General features: G+C 35.3%; 1 protein-coding gene across 1 annotated transcript in view; it reads left to right on the top strand.

Annotated features, from left to right (window-relative positions):
• The window catches only part of ADGRV1 (adhesion G protein-coupled receptor V1), a 269,894-nt gene that overhangs the window by 52,320 nt on the left and 198,122 nt on the right, over positions 1–19,452 (top strand). Inside the window, exons 34-51 of the mRNA XM_086480034.1 lie at positions 630–1,441; positions 2,729–2,938; positions 5,742–5,872; positions 6,139–6,238; positions 7,307–7,486; positions 8,997–9,160; positions 9,708–9,801; positions 10,411–10,440; positions 12,535–12,613; positions 13,249–13,387; positions 13,914–14,055; positions 14,470–14,732; positions 15,601–15,776; positions 16,460–16,584; positions 17,656–17,822; positions 17,905–18,048; positions 18,515–18,616; positions 19,107–19,359. Coding sequence (XP_086336160.1) covers positions 630–1,441; positions 2,729–2,938; positions 5,742–5,872; positions 6,139–6,238; positions 7,307–7,486; positions 8,997–9,160; positions 9,708–9,801; positions 10,411–10,440; positions 12,535–12,613; positions 13,249–13,387; positions 13,914–14,055; positions 14,470–14,732; positions 15,601–15,776; positions 16,460–16,584; positions 17,656–17,822; positions 17,905–18,048; positions 18,515–18,616; positions 19,107–19,359 — 3,311 coding nt within the window. The remainder of the gene's footprint in view (positions 1–629; positions 1,442–2,728; positions 2,939–5,741; positions 5,873–6,138; positions 6,239–7,306; positions 7,487–8,996; positions 9,161–9,707; positions 9,802–10,410; positions 10,441–12,534; positions 12,614–13,248; positions 13,388–13,913; positions 14,056–14,469; positions 14,733–15,600; positions 15,777–16,459; positions 16,585–17,655; positions 17,823–17,904; positions 18,049–18,514; positions 18,617–19,106; positions 19,360–19,452) is intronic.

Raw genomic sequence — 19,452 nt, 5'->3', positions numbered from 1 at the left:
GCTTAACACATGTTTATTTCATACACGTTGGTTTTGAACTAGATGTCTGCTTATTAGAAATATACATAAAGTACTTAAATCTAATACACATCGTAGTGTGCAATGTAAACCTAATGTAGTCAGGGTACTTGAAGTTTCATTCTTCCTATTTAATTGTCAAATCATTTAAAGCTGCACAACAGCATGCTCCTGTATTTTGAACTGGAGGACAAAATTGGTCAGACAACGTACAATGGAAAAAAACAAGAAAAGGAAAACAGGTTTTATGCATGTGGTATGATATCCTGAGGACACTCAGGAGGAAAGATGGCAAGATTGGGCAGCAACCTTTTCTTCCTTGCCAGCCCTAAGAAGACTAAGTTAATTCCTAGAAACAAATATTTGCAAACATGCATCCTTAACAGACTGCTACCCAAGCTATAAATAATCAAACTTGCTATCCACAAAACTTGGCAACTCAGTTACTCTGGTACTAGCTTCAAGGGAATCCACTTTAATTAGTTATTTGGAACTTTACAGTAATTCAAAAAGTGCCAGTTGATTTTGTTCACCTTTATTCTGAATGCAGAAACACAGAGAATATTAGACATCATCAACTAACATTACTTTTTTATTTTAATGTCTTTTAGCGGGGGAAGGTTTGGTCAGCTGCAGATATTTTACAGCACTTCTGAGACTGACGTCGTAGCTGTTGCCATTGAGCAAGGTCAGGATATTCTGGCCTATTACAAGTCTCCTCTACAAGGAATTCCTGACCAACCATCCAAGACCAAAGTGAACGTGTCAGCAGCAAGTGACCCACTGTATGCCTGTGCAACTCAGTGCCTAAAAGAACAAGTGTGTTCAGCCTTTACATTTTCCAGTGCCTCTGAGATTCCTCTTTGCCTTTGGCTGACATCAGAGATCAGCCCATTAACCAACACTTCAGGATTCTGGACCTACAAGAAAAACATCACCAGTGCATCCACTCTCTTTAGCACACAAGCCATCGCTGGTAGTGATTATGAATCTGTTACAAGACAGTGGGCTGTAATGCAGGAAGGGGAAGAGTTTGCAAATCTCACAGTTACCATACTCCCTGACACTCTGCCAGAGTTGGATGAGAAATTCACTATATCCCTTTTGAAAGTTGAACTAATTAACATCTCAGCCAGCTTAAAAAATCAACCAACTATAGGACAGCCAAATACTTCCACAGTTATCATAATGATGAATGGAGAAGCATTTGGAGTATTTAAGATCTACAGCATAAGTCCCAATGCGACAGAGAAAGGTCTGTATATTGAAGTAGAAGAACATCCTCAGACCAACGTGCAGCTAATGATACATAGGACAGAAGGCAGCCTGGGACAGGTGACAGTGGAATGGCGTGTGGTTGGTGGAACTGCTACCCCAGACTTGGATTTTGTAGGTGTTGGTGAGATTCTGGTTTTCGCTGAAGGTGAGGCAAACTTTTGCACTGGGTTCTGTCTTATAAAATTAAAGAAAAGCAAAAAGAACCTGACAAGCACTCAGTCTTCTGGATATTTTCGTAAGTGATGTCTTATTCTTAGGCTAGACGTCCTGAATGCTCAGGATACATATTCAATAGAATATCGTTCATTAGCATGTAGCGTTATGTTGCAGAACACACAAAGTTGTAGTAAAAAAAAAAAAAGGTGAAAATCATGAATATCTAAGCATTTGTTTTAAGGAATATTTCAGTGTGCGTTATAAAGATTACCTTTTTACCAAATAAATAAAGAATAGTAATGCTAAAGATAGTTGTTCTATCAAGGAGAGTGAAAATGAGAATCAGACTCTTTCGTTAACCTTCAGTCAGTACAGTACTAATTTTTCATAATGTCTCTTTGAGAGATTTTATTGATTTCATAGCGTAACAGCATATTAAAAAAAAAAAAATTGCAAAGAGATGAACGATGGCACATGTTATTTAAGTACCATGCAGCATGACAGATATATTTTAGATTTTCAAAGTCTGAGTTGATTGAACCATTATTTTGAAAGCAATTTATGGAAGTTTAGTTCTAGAGTGCTAGCTAGCTTGCTAAATCACCTGAACTCAAAAGAAGGGTTGCCAGCAGTGATTCTGAGGCTGACATGTAATTACATTAGTGGTTGTAAGTTTGGTGAAAGCTATTTTCAAAATATTTTGAAAGACAATGTAGCAAGACATACATCTATCTTGTAGACCGATATAATCATAAAACAGGTTATGCACATGCACTGAGCAACAGGATGTGTTGTAAATTATAATGGGTTACAGAGACTGGTAATTGCTTGTCTTTGCTGTTTACATTATCATTCTTTGACAGTCCAGAAGACAAGTAACTAACACAGTGACAACGCATTTTAATGCATTCCTTGGTCCAGTAAATGTATTCAAATTGACTGTATGTACTTGTGTATATGGTTCATTAGAGAACTTATGCACTTGGTAATTTTTTTAAAGGAATGATATTCCCCTTTTCTAAGTTACATAATTATACCTACATTGTTAATTTCTACATAGTATATTTAATGTTTGATAATTATATTCCCCTAATGTAACTTTTCAACAGTAATTGAATAAAACTTCATAAAATTCTAGACAGGCAAATAAATAAATATGCTTCATGTTCTTCTCTATATTTTTTAGGTATTTCCTACAAAAGGAGATGATTTAAGTCTTCTTAAAAGGTGATTTCCATGTGCACACATAAGTATGTATATATTCTTCTCCTCGTAGGGGAAACAAAAAAGATGGTCACGCTGACAATTTTAGATGACCCAGAGCCAGAGGACAATGAGAGTATTGTAATCAGCCTGGTCCATACTGAAGGAGGGAGTCGAATTCTGCCCAGTTTTGACACTGTTACAGTGATTATTCTGGCAAGTGACAATGTGGCAGGAATTATTAGCTTCCAGACAGCCTCAAGATCTGTTATTGGTCGTGAAGGTGGGTTCTTTGTGTTGACCATGATCAGTTTGTTTAACAGTTCTTCCATCTCCCTGTTTGATTCATAGTGATTGGTTGTCCCACTGTTCAGAGAACGCCAGCAAGCTAATAATCACACACTTGGCATGTATTTCTTTGAATTCATAACTCTTGAAAGCATAGCACTTAAATGAAATCTATGGAAAGGATGAGTACACCATTTCCAAAACCATTCTATATATCATCATCTCTGCTTTCCTTTTTTCTGAAGATCATGCCTTACTGCTATCAGTATCACGTTTTAAAGCTCCTTTTAGCATTTCTTGTCTTACTGATTTATACTGCATTCCAGAACTGTATATAACTCCCATCATATACACCTGTTAGTAGTGACAAGCGAATCTCATCTATCAGTGACTTACAATTAGCTTTAAATCTTCTAGAAAATATTCCTACAGAAAGATTAGGATCACATCTTCCCTGTTCCTGACACAATAACCTGCTGTTTTAAAATGTTCTGTTTATGCTTTTTTAGGGTAGCTAATTTAGGAATCTAGCAATGTTGCTGTCGTCACTCAGTCATGACATTTGAGAAAGAACAATAATAATTTGATATGGACCAAAGGTTTCTACTAGTACTTTAAAAGAGTGTGTTTTGTGTTTAATCTAAGGTTTGATGCAATTTTGCATAGGATAATAACAGTACTAATGGTGATTGCTTTTTGGCAGGCTGTACTGGAATCTCAATGTATTGCAGTATCATATTTCTCTGACATGTAAACTGATGGGCAGGGAAAGTTAACAAACCAGAAATTTGTTGTCCAGGAGTGGGTGCATTGCTTTTTCTGTTTGAAGAAAAAAGTCTTTTTCCACCAAACGTTGTTTGTTTGGTTGTTTGTTTTTTTTTTTTCAGAAATGAAAGGACATCATACCCTTTGGTTTTTATATAGGTGCGGTTCGGGTTAATTCTGTGCTAGTGTGTGCCCGGCTTTCATCCTTTGTTCCTCCACATTGACCGTTCTCATCCGCCTGCCAAGCCAGTTGCAGTCCGGCAGGCTAAGAAGAGCTGTTAATAAGCACAAGGAATTAATACAAAATGTCTCATTGCCAAAGGTTATGATGACCCTGAATGCTTTCCACTGGTTAAATATTATTCATAACATGCTGGTAAATGCTGGCCATTTGGCGCTGAAATACTCTGCTACAGTTTGGAAATGACTGCAAATCCTCCAGCTTGTGAAAAGTAGTGTGTTGTCTTACAGCAAGAAAAAACAACCAAACTAATTCCTCTTGATAAACCCAAAGAATGAGCTAAGGCCTGTACATGATTTCAGTGCTTGTATTTAATTTTCAGTATCAAGTTTTTTTGTTCTGAATACAAAATTTATCAAACATCAATCCAAATACGATTATATTTTATATTTTTTTTATTATTGAACAATTTCTGTCAAGCAAATCTGTATTATTTTCAAGCTGTGCATATTATTTATCACCTTATTGAGGGCAAGGGTAGCATTTTAGTGAAGGCAGAGGCATGCAACAGTTATGTGTTTTCACAGTTTATACAATACTAAGAAAGACTTTTTCAGTCAGTTGAGGCTGGAACTAAGTTTGTCAGATTTCTGTTGCTGCATCAGTAAAATACATTTTCACAAATTTTTATTTAGTTTTCTTCATTCTTTAGTGAGTAGAAGAAATCTCGTGTATTATTATTTCCAAGCATCTCAATATTACAATTTCTGCACATTTCATGTCGTTGAAAGCAAATGCAACACTGTACATACTGGCAAAATTAAATTCTGCACACATGAAAAATGTTCACATACAGATGCAATACACTTACATATTATAAATAAACATCAGTCCTCTAATGTGAATGTATTGCATAATATTACTAATTTTACCTGCTGATTTATTTCATATTGGTATAGCATGCTAATTTCACATGTCCATATTTAAAATATGTGATATTATATAACCTATATAAAATTTATAAATTTAATAAATCTCTATAAGTATTTAATATATAAATTATATAAATTTAACAAAGATTTCAAAGGAGTTTACTCTTTTTAATTAAAGTGTCCATTGGATGAAATGTTATAAATGTGAAAAATACCATAATTGCTTCTTATAGATGCACATTGTCAATTGATACTGATTATCCATGAAATTATAAGAAATTAATAAATTTTTAAGTTATTAAATATTGATGTTTTAATTTTAAATGCTTTGTTTTTAAAATTATAAATTAATAAATATTAACCTTTTCTGGATATTTTTTTGTTTCTAACACTGCTGATGTTTCTAAGTTCAGACTCATGTTACATGAAACTTAAGGGCAATTACAAGCATTTTTCTGCATGCACTATGTAAAGTCTCAAGACACTGCCAGTGTTAGGAAAATGTGTATTCCTTGCCAGTTAGCCATTGTAGGAAACTCTTTGTGTTATAGCTGGGACATACAGCATTTACTATTTTATGTAATTCACAGGAAGGTAGTGCTCTTCTGTTTGTGCATGTTTTGAGGGGCATTTACTTTCTATGTTATTCATCTGTGCAGTTTCCCTCATATTTTGATAGTTCTCTCCAAGAGTTAACTAAACCCAGAAAAGAACAGGAGGATTGAGTTTAGGTTTGGGTTTTTTTTTTCAGTATTAAAAACAAATGTGTTCTGTAACTACTGTGAAGCTCACCATTAAAAATACTAATGTCTTTCAGAAAAATTATTTTAACTGTGAAGGATGTTTTTGGCTTCTCATTTTTGTGATTGAGGTGTAGGAGAGGAAACTCAAAAATATGGTGTCCTATCCTTTTTTCCTAGGAGAGCAACTGCAATTCCATATTCTAAGAACTGCCCCAGGACTGGGTAATGTTACTGTTGAATGGAAGATAGTTGGGCATAACGTGAAACAAAATTTTGAAAACTCTTCTGGAATCCTCTTTTTTCCTGAGGTAAGTCCGTAAGCAAAGCTAATGGCTACAGGAGAATATTGTAATTAGAACTGAGCTGAGAAAACAGGTGTGCTTTTATAGCAGTCTCTGTTTCTTGATCTGATTATTTACTTGCTCCTTTGCTCTTGGACTTTTAAACTGGAGGGACTTTATAGATTTTGATACTTTAACTTTACGTTTCTTAAAGGTGTTGTTCAAAATATGTATGTGGTGTCCCTTGTATTTTATACAATAATGAGTGACCAATTTATCAATAAAATAAATAGGAGGCATTGAATACAACATTGTATGTTCACTTGCTGGATGACCATGTTCCTGAAGAAAAAGAGGAATACCAGATCATCCTATACAACGTCAAAACAGAAGGTAATGCAGAACTACAGCCTGCTGTATCTTAAAACTACCATTTAGTAGTGTCATGTTTTCATATGTATTAACCCATTTTGGAAGTGTAGGACTAAACATGCTCAACTTGTGTAAACTATGCAAAGTTCATTCAAGTTTTTTTGAAACAGGCTTGATCCTTGTGTGTATATGTATATATATGTATGTATAATCCCCACAGTGTCCTTGCATTTTTCCTTAATTAGTTTTAAACCTGATTTAACTCTGCCTGTTTTCTTTGGTGGTTATTTGCTTCCCTTTAACTGAATACAAACATGAGCTTACTAATGCATTCTGGGTACAGTTGCCATGAACCAAGTGGATATTTTTATCTTTTAAAGCAATCGTGTCATGCTGCAAGCTGACTTTCTGATCTGTCTCTGAATTCAAGGAGGTCAGAGTATTTTATTCTTGCTATTCAAACTACAATGAGAAAAGAAGCATGAAACTGCATCGCTTCTGAAATACCCTTTGTTAAACTGAAATTAATGTCTAAACACCGAACTATCTTGAGGTGGATTGTGTTGCTGCAAAGTGCCTTACCGACTTGCCAAATCATTTGTTGACTGTTATAATCCATCAGGATAAGCATAAATTAATACACCAACAATTATTCATCAAGGCAACACTTGGAAAAGGTAGTAGTTTCTTAATGGAATGATTGAGAAGTCGAATATAAATTCAACTTTTGCAGTTAATTCCTGGGAAAACTTTCTCTTTCTTTTTACAATAGTGGAAGTTTAGGGAAGTTGATATTTGGCACTGGCCTATTAAGTTTTCTTGTTTCTTAATACGTTTTTGTGACTGTATACTTAGTATGCATACAATTTCTGTTGTGATTGAATGTTCCTGTATTTGTTACAGAATGTAGATATATATACATTCCACACCATCCATAAACTTCAGTGAACGTATGATGCGTTTGGTTTAATTTCATTTGCACTGTTGCTGACTGGCATTTGGGTATAATAATGGCAATAATATAAGAAAAGAAAAAAAAAGAAAGTTGCGTAACACTTCATTCACTGTAGTCCATTGATTCTTTTGCAGGAGTTTCTTCTTCAGGTGCTGCTATTTTGGATAGTCAAGGATATGAAGCTGTTCTGACAGTAGAAGCTAGTGATGAACCCCATGGAGTCTTGAATTTTGCTTCCCCATCCAGGGTAGTTTTAATTCCAGAGGAAAACAAAACAGTTCAGCTTTTTATTAACAGAGAATTTGGATCTCTAGGTTTGTATAATAACTCCAAGAGAAAGGACGTTCTGTTTTCGTAATTGTTACACAAAAGAAAGCAGTGACAGTGAGGCTGGAAATTTTGAAAAATCTTGGATACAACTGATATTTTCAGAACTTCTAGGCTTCTTACTGAAGGCTTGGAAACTAAGTTTTTAGTTGAAACTGGAGACATGGCCATCATTTCCACGATGAGTCATGGTGAGGAGTCTGGGAGCTGTGACATAATTAGTTGGCTATTAGAGTTACTACCTTTACGTCTAATAAATCTTTCCCAAAATGTTGGTCTCTCCAGAAGAAATAAAAAACATATAAGAAAAGGAGCTTGTGTGCAAAGATCATTCCCACCTATTTCCCCTCTAAACTTCCAGAAGTTGGCAGATTAGGAAATGGAAATGTCCCATGGAAGACATTGCATTCAGACCACTGAATTCAGTTTATGCCTCCTCTGAGAATTTCTTATTCCTTTTTAAATCAATTTATCTTTTAACATCCATAAAAATTCAGTGACATTTAATTCCGGAATTCAATAGTGTGTGCAAAAATATTTTATTTTGTTTGTTGCCTCAGAATTTCAAATTATATTGTGAGATAACGTGCAATCACTTCCTATTTACCCTTTTTGACTATATTTAGACCTCAGTGATAATCCCTCTTAGTTTCTTTTGTTACGTATGTTTTGAAGTGACCAGTTAGACAGAACATTCAAGATCTCGACACACCACAGATTTGTAGAGGCATTTTAATGACATTTCTATGTTTTCCCATTTCTTTTTTACTGTCAATCAGTATCTAATTTGCTTGTGGAATACTACTCAGGAAACTAAAGCTTTAAGATAAGTATCCATAGTAAATGTAAGATCTATTACTTAAAATCCATCATTATTTATTAAAACTAAGATTCTTCTATACCTTATATTTTATTTCATCTTTGAATATCATCTGTCATTTTGTCTCCAGGATCACTCTCTAAATTTGCATCTTGACTTACCCTGGCAGATTAGTGAGACATGGCTTTATTATAAAAAAATGGTGTCTAACTTTTTCCCTTGGTAACATTTATTAGTGTGTTCCCTAATTTTTATTCTTTATTAAAGTCTGTGTTAATCTGCTTGATGAGAAGGAAACTAGATTTTCTAAGCTGTATTTCCCAGTGCTGTCTAGAGCTGTTCTTAGATATCAGTCATTCCTGAAACATTCCACTTACCTTGGAACCAAACCTGGTATTAATAATACATTAGATGTCCCAGGTAGAACTTCAGCACCTCAAATATCTGAATATATTTGGTCATAGTGCTTTTTGAGTCCTGTGATGTTGGACAAATCACCAGAGGCTGGACTGAAAGTGCATTAAATACAGTAACAAAGTTCCATTGTCTCCACATTAATGTTTTAATCCTTCTCTTACGCAGTTAGTCTTTTAATTTTGATCTCTTTTCTTTGTCTATTCCAGTAAGCACTACACAAGAATTGAAAAAAATATTTTTTTTTGTCACAAATTAAATAGGTGCTATCAATGTAACATACGCCACGGTTCCAGGATTGCTCACCTTAAGTAATCAGACAGAAGCGACCTTGGCTGAACCAGGAGTTGATTATGTAGCTGTTTCTGGCTCATTGATTTTGGAAGAAGGAGAAACATCAGCTGCCATAAATATTACTATTCTAGAGGTAAACTCTTTCGTTTTGTGCTGATCTGTATGACATCAGAAGAGGAATATTTTGGAACCTAAAGTTTGGGATCTGTATATTACTTGAAGCTGTATGTTTCATTGTTGTTTAGCAAGATGGTTTTTATCTTAATGCTAAAATCACTGAAGGACAAATGATAACAGAAAGCAGCTCTACCTATGCGTAAATGAAATTTAGCTGTCTCATTAAGAGTTTACTGTCTCATATTCGGAGCTGTGTAAATCATTGCGTGCTACAGGCTCTTACTTTCTCAGTGGTTGGGGTTTAAGCCTTTAAAATTGGGCAGACATTTATTTACAAGAATAATTTAGTGTCACCACAGAGTCTTTTTCGTGAAATGTGATGTCTTACTTCATAATTCATTCAAGATAATAAATTTTACAGCTGATGAACGTATTTCAGGAAAATGGAAAAATAGATTCTGGTGTTGCTGTTAGACACTTCTAGTGTGGTGCTTTTTGGTGAATTTTGTGACCATTTCTTAAAGTTCGATGAAAAGAGGATGTACTGAATTGGTGTTTTGCAGGATGATGTACCAGAGGTGCAGGAATTCTTCTTGTTTAATTTAACTTCAGTGGAACTCATCATGAACCATTCAACTGCATCCCCACCTAGGCTGGGTAAAACAACTTATACAGAATTATCTTGTTTTTTCCTTTTATATGAATTTCATGCAGATTATATCCCTCTGGCATACTATCATTATTCCACTTACTTGACAACTATGCCAATATGAGATGGTATTCTGAAAGAAACCTTGTAGAATATCAGACTTATTCATTATTACACTTGCTTTCTTATTGTTTTAAGCTCTGTAAAAATTATAAGGCAATTTTCGTAGAGGAGTTGGTAATTAACATCTGGAGAGCATAATTATCTGAAGAGTTTTATTTGCAGTGTGTTAATCTGATTTTCTTTTCCAAGTACATAATGGAAAAAAAAAATAAAAAAGATTACTTTATGTGATTACTTTGTTCACTTTCCTAAAAATCTCTTTTTATTACTCTTTATCAGGTTTGTTTTCAGGAGTCATACCTTGTGGCTTTCTTACCCTTTGAGTGAACTTAATTTATCATTTGCTTAGTTAGCTCCTCATTCTGCTTCTGAATTCAGTAGCATAGCTGCCATTGAGACAATTGGATTATCCTGTAGGGGTAGAGGCTAGTTGTACTGATAATTTCTAACATCTTCTTTGACTCTTTTCCCTTTTCTTTGCATGCCTGTAGAAGGGACAGAGTTAATTCGTTACAGATTGAAAGGTAACTTGCAAGACTCATTGCTGATTCATAGAGACTGAGCTGTGATTAATTGAGTCTAAAATCTAAAACATAAAAAGACTGACATATAAGTACAAGGGATTTTTCTGAACTAAATTATGCTGAGTGCTGTATAGTCTCACCTTCTGCTGTAAGGCATTGGCAGTCTGTTTGAATTGTGACCGTTCAACCCTGCTGTGATATCTGCATTGAGTTAAGCGTACTTAGGTAATAGTTTTAACCCATAGGTAATTACCTATTACTTAGGTAATAGTTTTAACCCAATAGTTTTAACTTGTCCTCATAAAATGTCATTACGAATTGTGTAATCAGAATGTTTTCTAATCTTGTTTTCCCTGTTGGTATATTTTGATCTGTTCTGATTGACAGCTTAATTGCTTGTTGGTGCAATGCATTTCTTTAGGATTTCTAGCAATCCCACACTTATACAAGATATTCAAAGTGTTTCTAGGAGGTGTCTAATATCAAAAGAAATGGGTGTTCTGCACATGATGCAGGCATGTGCAGTCAATCCTACACATCTGGAATATACTGCATTTACTGTTCCCGTTGTGGCTGTGTGCCTGCAATATGTGGCGTAAGTCTGGTATGTGTGCCATGTAGAGTGAAACACACTGAGCTTAAGTGACCTGTATTTCTGATCTGAGGCTTCACTGGCAAGGAGCAGAATCAGCAAGCGTAAAGAAGTGCTGTTGTTTTCTACAAGCTCCTTTTGCTCCCATCTACTAGAAAAGGTGGAAGAAAGAGCCTGACTCAAATACAAAAGTGAAAGGAATTAGAAAAAGGAAAAATGATAAACACCTGAGAATTGTGAAAGAAAAAGGAATAAACTTAATGGATCCAAGAAATAGCAAAGCTGGGGGAGGGGGGCAGGGGGCATCAGGGAAGGGAAAGGATGCCAGACACGAAATAAGAAGCCTGATGTTGAAAGCAAAGTCTTACAGATCCTGGGTGAACAGATCTAACTATGACATGACAAGGGAAAATGTGGTTTAGAAGTGAAGCTGAAAGGTCTGTAATCGCTAGCCCTCTCTCTGGATTTCTAAACATCAATAAATCTTTCTGCTGTTTGTGTAGAGGTTTTGCAGCTACTGCTGATCTTCACTGCTACCTCATAGTGACAGGTTTGGATTCATGGCAATGACATTTTATTCAGTTTTATTTGAATTGATAGAAATCTTTCCTATGGATCTAAATATAGTATTTTTACTATGGATTCAGTGGAGTCAATTTGGTTATAGAAATTGTCATTCTTCATTTCTTTTTAAGTCTTCTTAAGAGTAAGTCGAAGGTAAAATTAAGGTAGTCATACAGTGCTGTTGTCTGAACAAATTAAATTAATTTTCTCAGAAGAATCAAGTTCTGACTCAAGTTGTGATGCCTGAAATTAGTGGACATTTCTGGCAATTAGTCTGTTATTCGGTTCTTTCACACTGCAATACATGCAGGAATCTTCCAGAGTTATTGTGAGGATACATACATCTTTATGGACCAAATGAATGTTACAGTACATAAACAGCCTACAAAGAAATTAACAATTCTATATTTGTAGCAGAATCTGAGGTGTGTGCCAATAAGGTTTATGATCAGGCACTGAAACATGAATAGGCGATGAAATACTGGATCATCTATTATTGTTCTTTCTTAGTCATTTTCCCTCCCGTATTCAGACTGGCAGTCTGTACAATGTTGAATATCATCATAATAAACACACATAATGAGAATAAACTAAGATTCCATGATGAATCTCGCTTTTGGTATTTCCTAATTTTTCTGTGTTGCGTTTTGCTTTTTAAATTTTCTTTAGTCTTTTTTGTATGCATTGTTAAATGAACAATGGTAATTCAGGGCATTGTGTTGCAGTTCTAGTAGTAAGGTAGCAAGGACAGATTTTTCTTTGAGCCTTTCCAATTATCTTGCCCAATACCATGTTCTCCTCTGTATTTTGTAAAGCAAAAATTATGTATTTTTTCTAAAAAATTAGTAGAGGTTTAAGAAACGCTTCTATTATTCTTGAAAATCATGAAAATGAACTTTATTGTTCTTTCATTTTTGTCCTTCTGTTTTCCATTTTAGATGTGGAAGGTTTAGCTTCTCAAATTATTGTTGATGCTAATGATGGAGTAAGAGGAGTAATTGAATGGGAGAGCACCAAGTAAGTCTTCCCTCCTTGTGGAACTCACTGTCTCAGTTAGTGATTGGGGTTGCCCAATTATTTTTATTTTCAGTTAACAGTAACACTCCTATTAAAAATAAGTCCGGATATTTGAGATGGCAAAGCATCATTTAGTTCAGTAAAACTGGAAAGTGTAAGATGGTTCCCGCACTGAAAACCAACATTTACAGTATGTTTACTCAGAAAACTTTTGCTACCAGGTACTTCATTTCACTGCCATCCTTTTATATTGTAAACTTGCATCACTCCCCCAGCCTCCATCTGGTGTTCCAGCCTCTGCATCCATGTAAGCATACACACTGGCATCTCCCAGATCTTTTTCTCTGACTAATTTCCAGGAGCTTGGAAGAAGGCATCCATGAACATAGGAAGGCTTAATCTGGCACTAATAAGCAGGAAAAAAGCACAACCTCCTATAGCTTAATTCCATTAGACAAGAAACAATGGTAAAAAGGTTGCATTAGACAATTGTATTGATACCAGTACAGTAATGATACCTTTTTCTTAAAAAGCAGTGGGAACAATTTGAACTGAAAATATTACCACTATCTACCATGTTATTCAAAATAGCATGCTCAGTGAGCACTGAGAAGTTTTCTTGCTTTTTGTTTTAGTTTTGAAGTTAATGAATCTCACGGGAATCTGACGGTGATGGCATACCGAAACAGAGGGTCATATGGCAATGTGTCTGTGTTTTTTTATGCTCAAAATTTGGAGGCACAACTGGGTTTGGATTTTAATGTGACCTCAAGGGTAAGAAAAAAATTCCAAATCTAGTACGTTTCATTCCTTCAGCTTCCTCAGAAGAATGTCTTCTTGTTTATTCTGCAGAATGATCAGTAGTGCAGCTACTTTTTTCAACTTGTTTCATTGCTTTGGTCATCTGAATAGAATGAGATCAAATTAGTCATCTTATTTTACTGTTCCTTTCTTTTTAAATGCTGAAGTATTTTTAAATATAAGACACATTGTAAACTTTCAAACATCTACCTCAAATACAATTTTGCTTAGACAAAAGCATATAAGATTTCATGTAAGGATTCATGGTTTTTACATAAGAACTTCCAAAGTAAACTGCTCTTGCTTGTCCTCATTCTGCAAGGTGCCAAACTTTTTTGCTTCTGTTTCCATGAATTTATGAGGGACATAGAGATTATAGCTCTTCTTGCCTCCTCTTCCCTCCTATTTAAGACATGACAATTCTGTTTACCTTAGTTGAAAAGTTCGGTGTGTATTAACAGCTGTTATGTATTCAATGCTTTCTGTGTTTCATTGCTAGACTCTGTTTTTTGCTGATGGAGAAAGGAATAAATCTGTTGTTGTTATGATTTTTGATGATGATATTCCTGAAGGTGATGAGAAGTTCCAGTTAATTTTAACAAATCCTTCTCTCGGACTGGACTTAGGGGAGAACACAACAGGTAAAACTTAGTTTCAACGTTCTCATTGTTTGGAATTCTGTGGCAGTCATTTTAATTTCATCCTTCTGAACGGTCATATTTCAGAAAACACCATTGCTCTGATATGGTAGATCTTTGTACTCCTGTGGAAAGTTCTTAAACATCCCTATGAAATCTATGCAATTAACTTAGGTAAAGTAAGGAATCAAAAAGTGCAAAAGTGAGCTTTTTAATAAGGTAGTTTAGATTCTTCCTGTCTAAAGTCTTCCTAAATAAAGTAAGATACTTATTCTTTTCAGTTAATATCGTGGACATGAAAGCATTATATATACAGTAAAGGGAGAATGGATTTGTGTTTATATATATTTGTATATATGTACAATTATATTTTACTATGTTAATTAAATAATATTTCCATTATTTATTTCTCAAAAGCCACAATTACTATACTTGCCAATGATGATGGCCATGGAATTTTGTCATTCAATAACAGTGATCACTTCTTCCTAAGAGAGCAAACAGCTCTCCATCTGATGGAAAGTGTTGCAGTATTACATATTATTAGAGAACCTCCTCAGGGAATATTTGGCACCGTGACTGTTCAATATCTTGTAAGTGAAATTAATTCTTCAGAGGCATCAGTGGATTTGACCCCTTCTCAAGGATATATTGTGCTGGAAGAGGGAGTCAGATTCAAGGTAAGATGAACGACACTTATTATCAAAAAAGCGAAGAAAGCTTTTTTGAAATTGTTGGAAAGATTTCAGAAATGTCTGGGTTTTTTCTTGTGTCTTTTTTCCTTATGTTTCCCTTCATTGTCAGAGAAAATTGAGTCACAGGAGTGGGAATGCATAAAAATTAAATGTGCTTTTCTGTAGATATGCAAAAAGTGACGTGCTCTCAGAGTCCTAGGAATAGAAACTGACTTATTCTTCTGGGAGTATTAAGCACACTGCCTCTGGGCTGTCCCCACAAGAATGTCAGCTAGAAAATTAGTTCACTTAAGTTTGTGAAATCCTGACTCTTCTGAAGTTTAATGGCAGTTTGATTTTTTTTTTTTTTCTTTTACTATATTTTGTCAGTGACGCTAGGGTAAATAACAGGTTAGTATATTATCGCTAGTGGGGTAGAATCTGAAACAAATCTTTCTGGAAACACTCGTTTTCAATTGCTGAACCTTAAATGCATTTGGAATTGCTGCAGTGCTAGCCAGTAGGATCTGTGGGAAGTCAAAGACTTCCTAAAACAGTCTCTAAATGTTGTTTATTGCAGAAGAAAACAGGGATCTAAAATGTTGTAAGCCCTAGTTTGTTCCAGATCCATCATTACCAACTTTTTTCTATAGCAAAACTATGTGTACCTCTGTAACTTTTGCCTGTTTGGGTAGCAGGAGGGACAACAGTGAGCTCCAAATAATAGTGGAAACACCCAGCTCTTTCTAGATAATTCTCTGCTGTGCTGTGCGAAGGAGTACAGTGAGAACTGAAGCAGTAGTATTGTCTGATAGGGTTGTGTCATCACTAGCTGTCAAGTCTCAACAGCTTTCTATGCTTGTTTTCTTGTCAGACACTGCATATTTCTGCAATACTGGATGAAGAACCAGAAATGGATGAGCACTTTATTGTCACCCTGTTCAATCCAACTGGAGGCGCCGTACTAGGCACCAGAGTGCAAACTATGATTACAGTATTACAGAACCAGGCTCCATTAGGGCTTTTCAGCATCTATCCAGTTACCAATCGGTACTAGACACTTGTTTCAGTTAAAAGGGGATTTTTCATATGCAACAGAGATGATGTCCCTCTACAACTTTGATTTCAATGAATCCCTTTAAAGAAATTCAGCAATCCAGTTGTAAAACATTTGTAATTTTGAAAAGTACACTATCTGTCAAATACTATTACTGCTATACAAAAGAACAGAATGACCATTCATCATTAGAAATGGATCTTTTAATAAAACAGTACTTCATTAGTCCCTAAACTTTCCCCTAATAATAATTGACGTTAAGATCTCCAAACCTGAGATCAATGACCAGGGAGTCATACATTTTATAATTAATTTTTGGTTTTGAGCTTGTGTAAAATACACTTTCACTCAGGCCTGTGTTTCAGAAGCAAGTGAACCATATGGAATGACGTTTTCAACAATCATTCAGCTTAAGCTGTACAGCTGGTATGTTAAATTTCAGGCTGATTTAAGATTTTATTGAATTTCCTATGAATTTATGAAGGACTTTTGGAAAGAAACGTTAGGCAACCTTAATTAATGTAGTTATCAGTCCATCAGATAGCAAAGCCAGTTATTAATAATTTTTTTTTTATTTCTGTTGTATATTCTACACTGGAATCGTACTGTAAAATTCTTATTTGTATACTATAAAAATAATACATTTTTTCTTTATTTTCACAATTCTCACATTTAGGACAAATTTTATCATAGTTGAAGAAGCCAGTGCTACAGTTTATTTGAAAGTTTCACGGAGTAATGGGCTCAATGTGTCTGTGAGTGTCGAGTGGGAGACGCTGTCGGATACTGCATTTGGCATCAGTACGTTCACTTCATCAAGAGTGTCCACTGCTTTTGTCAGACTGGAGATAGCAAGAGACTAACCAAACATACAGAGGATGTAACTTTGGAATGTAAATTCACATGTTCAGTCTTGATCACGTTAATTAATGTTTTTCTGAGTATGTCAAAATTCATTAAAGAGCTTAGCTACTTAAGTGTCACCTTGTCATCAGCCACTTCTCTGAGTTTCAATAACCTATGGCTCTCCGTGTTGTTTATATGAAGATTATTGTCACTAGACTTCTGTTAAATAAAATCTATTTGTTACTACTTGTAAATTTGGATTTTTCTAGCACAGTATGAAAGGCACACCTAACATAGACCTGACATAGCCTTAGTCTGAAAAATGCCACCAGGCATTTTCTATCATATCTCCTAGTGTCCGGGTTAGCACTGCCATTGAAGGAAACCATCCTTCCATCTCAGCCCACTTGTTCCCATTTCCATGCTAAGCGTTTTTGGTACTGATATGTGTGTAGCTGCTCACTAATCCTGACTGAAACTGCCAAGGAAAAAGGAAAAGCCTGATTCTGAGCACGGATGAATACCCTGTCTGGCTCAGCAGCTTGTCTAACCTATGTGTGGCATTGGGAGTTTTATCTCTCAGAGCTTAGTTCTGACAACACTGTGTTTTCTGTAGGCCAGTCGAATGGCTTAGGCAGTTTAAGACTCTTAGTGCTGTGCCTGCTTATGGTGAAGGGGAGAAGGAAGACAAACATACGTTTTGTAGATTGTCACTTTTTTCACTACTTGTTATTTAGCTAGTTTTCTCCCTAGCTAAATTTCAAACTGAATCATTCTGAATCAGACTCAGGTTGCCTATGTGTCTTCCATATGCACTTGTAATGTATGAAGAATGCACTTATTGCTTAACTCTCATTACATCCTCGGTACTATAACATTTCTGTACATTTACATACACTTCTACCAACTGTTTAGAGACAACTTCAACATTTCTGATACTAGGTCTGGTTTTGGCAAGTAAATCAAGAAAACGGTGTTGAAAAAAGACCTCAAGACTAAACAGTATTTTCTTTTACTATATTGCAGGGGGTAGTATCAGTGTCCTGTCTGTCTTGCAAAGTTTTGTGGAAGAGTCAGTGTCCAGCTGGTGTTTCTTTACAAAAGGAGAAATCCTGTATGGTGTTCTGTTGCGTGCACCTCCAGCTACGTTTTCTACTGTCTATCAGTGGAAAGGAGTTTTTGTGCCTGTCGAGGTAAATGTTTGCTTGCAAACACCAAGCAAGCTACTTAATAAAGAATTTAAGCCTCAATTTCACTTTTTTATTCCTCTCTCAGAATTTCAATATGTGGAATCCTAAGAGTTGTGTGTCTTTCCAAATCCGTGCCTCTCCGTACCTTGTGATTAGTCATGGAGGAGACAGGCTGGAAGCTTCCAACAACAGTGTGTATGCCTTTGTGCCTGGACGCAGGCTGTTGAAGGTAAATCTGTTTTACTAACAAAATCATAAAATAATGGGGTTGGAAAGGACCTCGGGAGGCCCTCCAGTCCAGCCATGTTTTAGAAGAAAACACTCAGCTAGTTTGGGGCCGTAACACTCTGCATTACTTCAGTGATGCAAGTTTTTACAGCTGGTTGTCTACTGTGGTTTTATATTTATATTTTGGCGGTGGGGGAAAATGACCTGGGAAGTGAGGAGAGAAATTGTGGAGCAATCAGGTCATAGAACAATTTCTGAAAAATGTATGGTGTTATACTGATTTTGTAAATTAACTCCACATGTATAGACATATTTTTGAAATTGTAAAATTATGTATATGTAATTTTCTATATTTTATATATAGTTTTATATGTGATTTTGCAGTTTTAAAAATTGTGTGTATATATGAATAATCTTTTCTCTTGAAGTGACTTCCAGACACCATTTTAGTCATATTTCTTTCTCAGATACAGACTCTTTCTATTCTGGATACCAGACATGTGAAACATTTTGCTGTGGATGAAGAAGACTATTTGATTTTTGTGAGTCACACAACTGGTTCCATCCAGGTTAGAATACACTTATCTTCCCTGGCTTTGATGTAGGTAGTTTGATTTGTTTTGAATTTGAAATATGAAGGGATAATAAAAAAACCCATAAGGATATATTTCTAAAAAATTACCTTTCTATTATGGATTTAGAAGACTTAAAATTCTAGACTTGTTTAAATGTAGCAATGCTCTCTACATTAACATATAGTCTACATTTGGTTTGGTTTCGTTGCTGGAGTTATTTGTGTTTTGAAATCTAGTGTGTTAAACACCTATAAGAACGGAAATAACTTCTGACCATAAACTTATTTAACTGAACAACAGGCACAGCTGCTTGCAGTAAGGTAGTTACTTTCCCATGTGCTTCTATGTTAATGTAAGGTCCACCTTAGAAATGAGGAATTCAGTTCACTATAAGTCTTCTCAGTTTTTCATCATGACACTTAGTTTCTCTTCTCTTGTTGCTAATTATGAATATATAAGGAAAACATATTTTATGTTTCCACAGGTGTTCCAGTGGAATAAAGATATATTTGTGCTGCATCATCAGCTTCCACTTTACAGAGCTCTGAACATAGCCTTGTTTCCCAGAGGAGGGGTTATGTATCTATTAGTTTCTTTGTCAAATACCAGCCAGAACATGCTCTTGTACCAGTGGTTGAATAATGAGTTTAGGAATCTTCATCAGTTACCTGCAAAAGAAATAAAACATATGGAGGCCTGGATTTCTGGATCCGATATCTATTTAATTACTGCAAAAGGTATTTAGCTGAAGGCAAACACTGAGTTTGCTAAATATATGCTGGCTTGTTTGGTAGCAAAGACATTTGGGGTAAAGGAGCTTAGATAGGGAT

Source organism: Leptosomus discolor, chromosome Z, assembly GCF_034619465.1.
Source record: "Leptosomus discolor isolate bLepDis1 chromosome Z, bLepDis1.hap2, whole genome shotgun sequence".
In the NCBI taxonomy this organism is placed as follows: Eukaryota; Metazoa; Chordata; class Aves; order Leptosomiformes; family Leptosomidae; genus Leptosomus; species Leptosomus discolor.
This window is presented reverse-complemented; position numbering and strand designations above follow the sequence as displayed.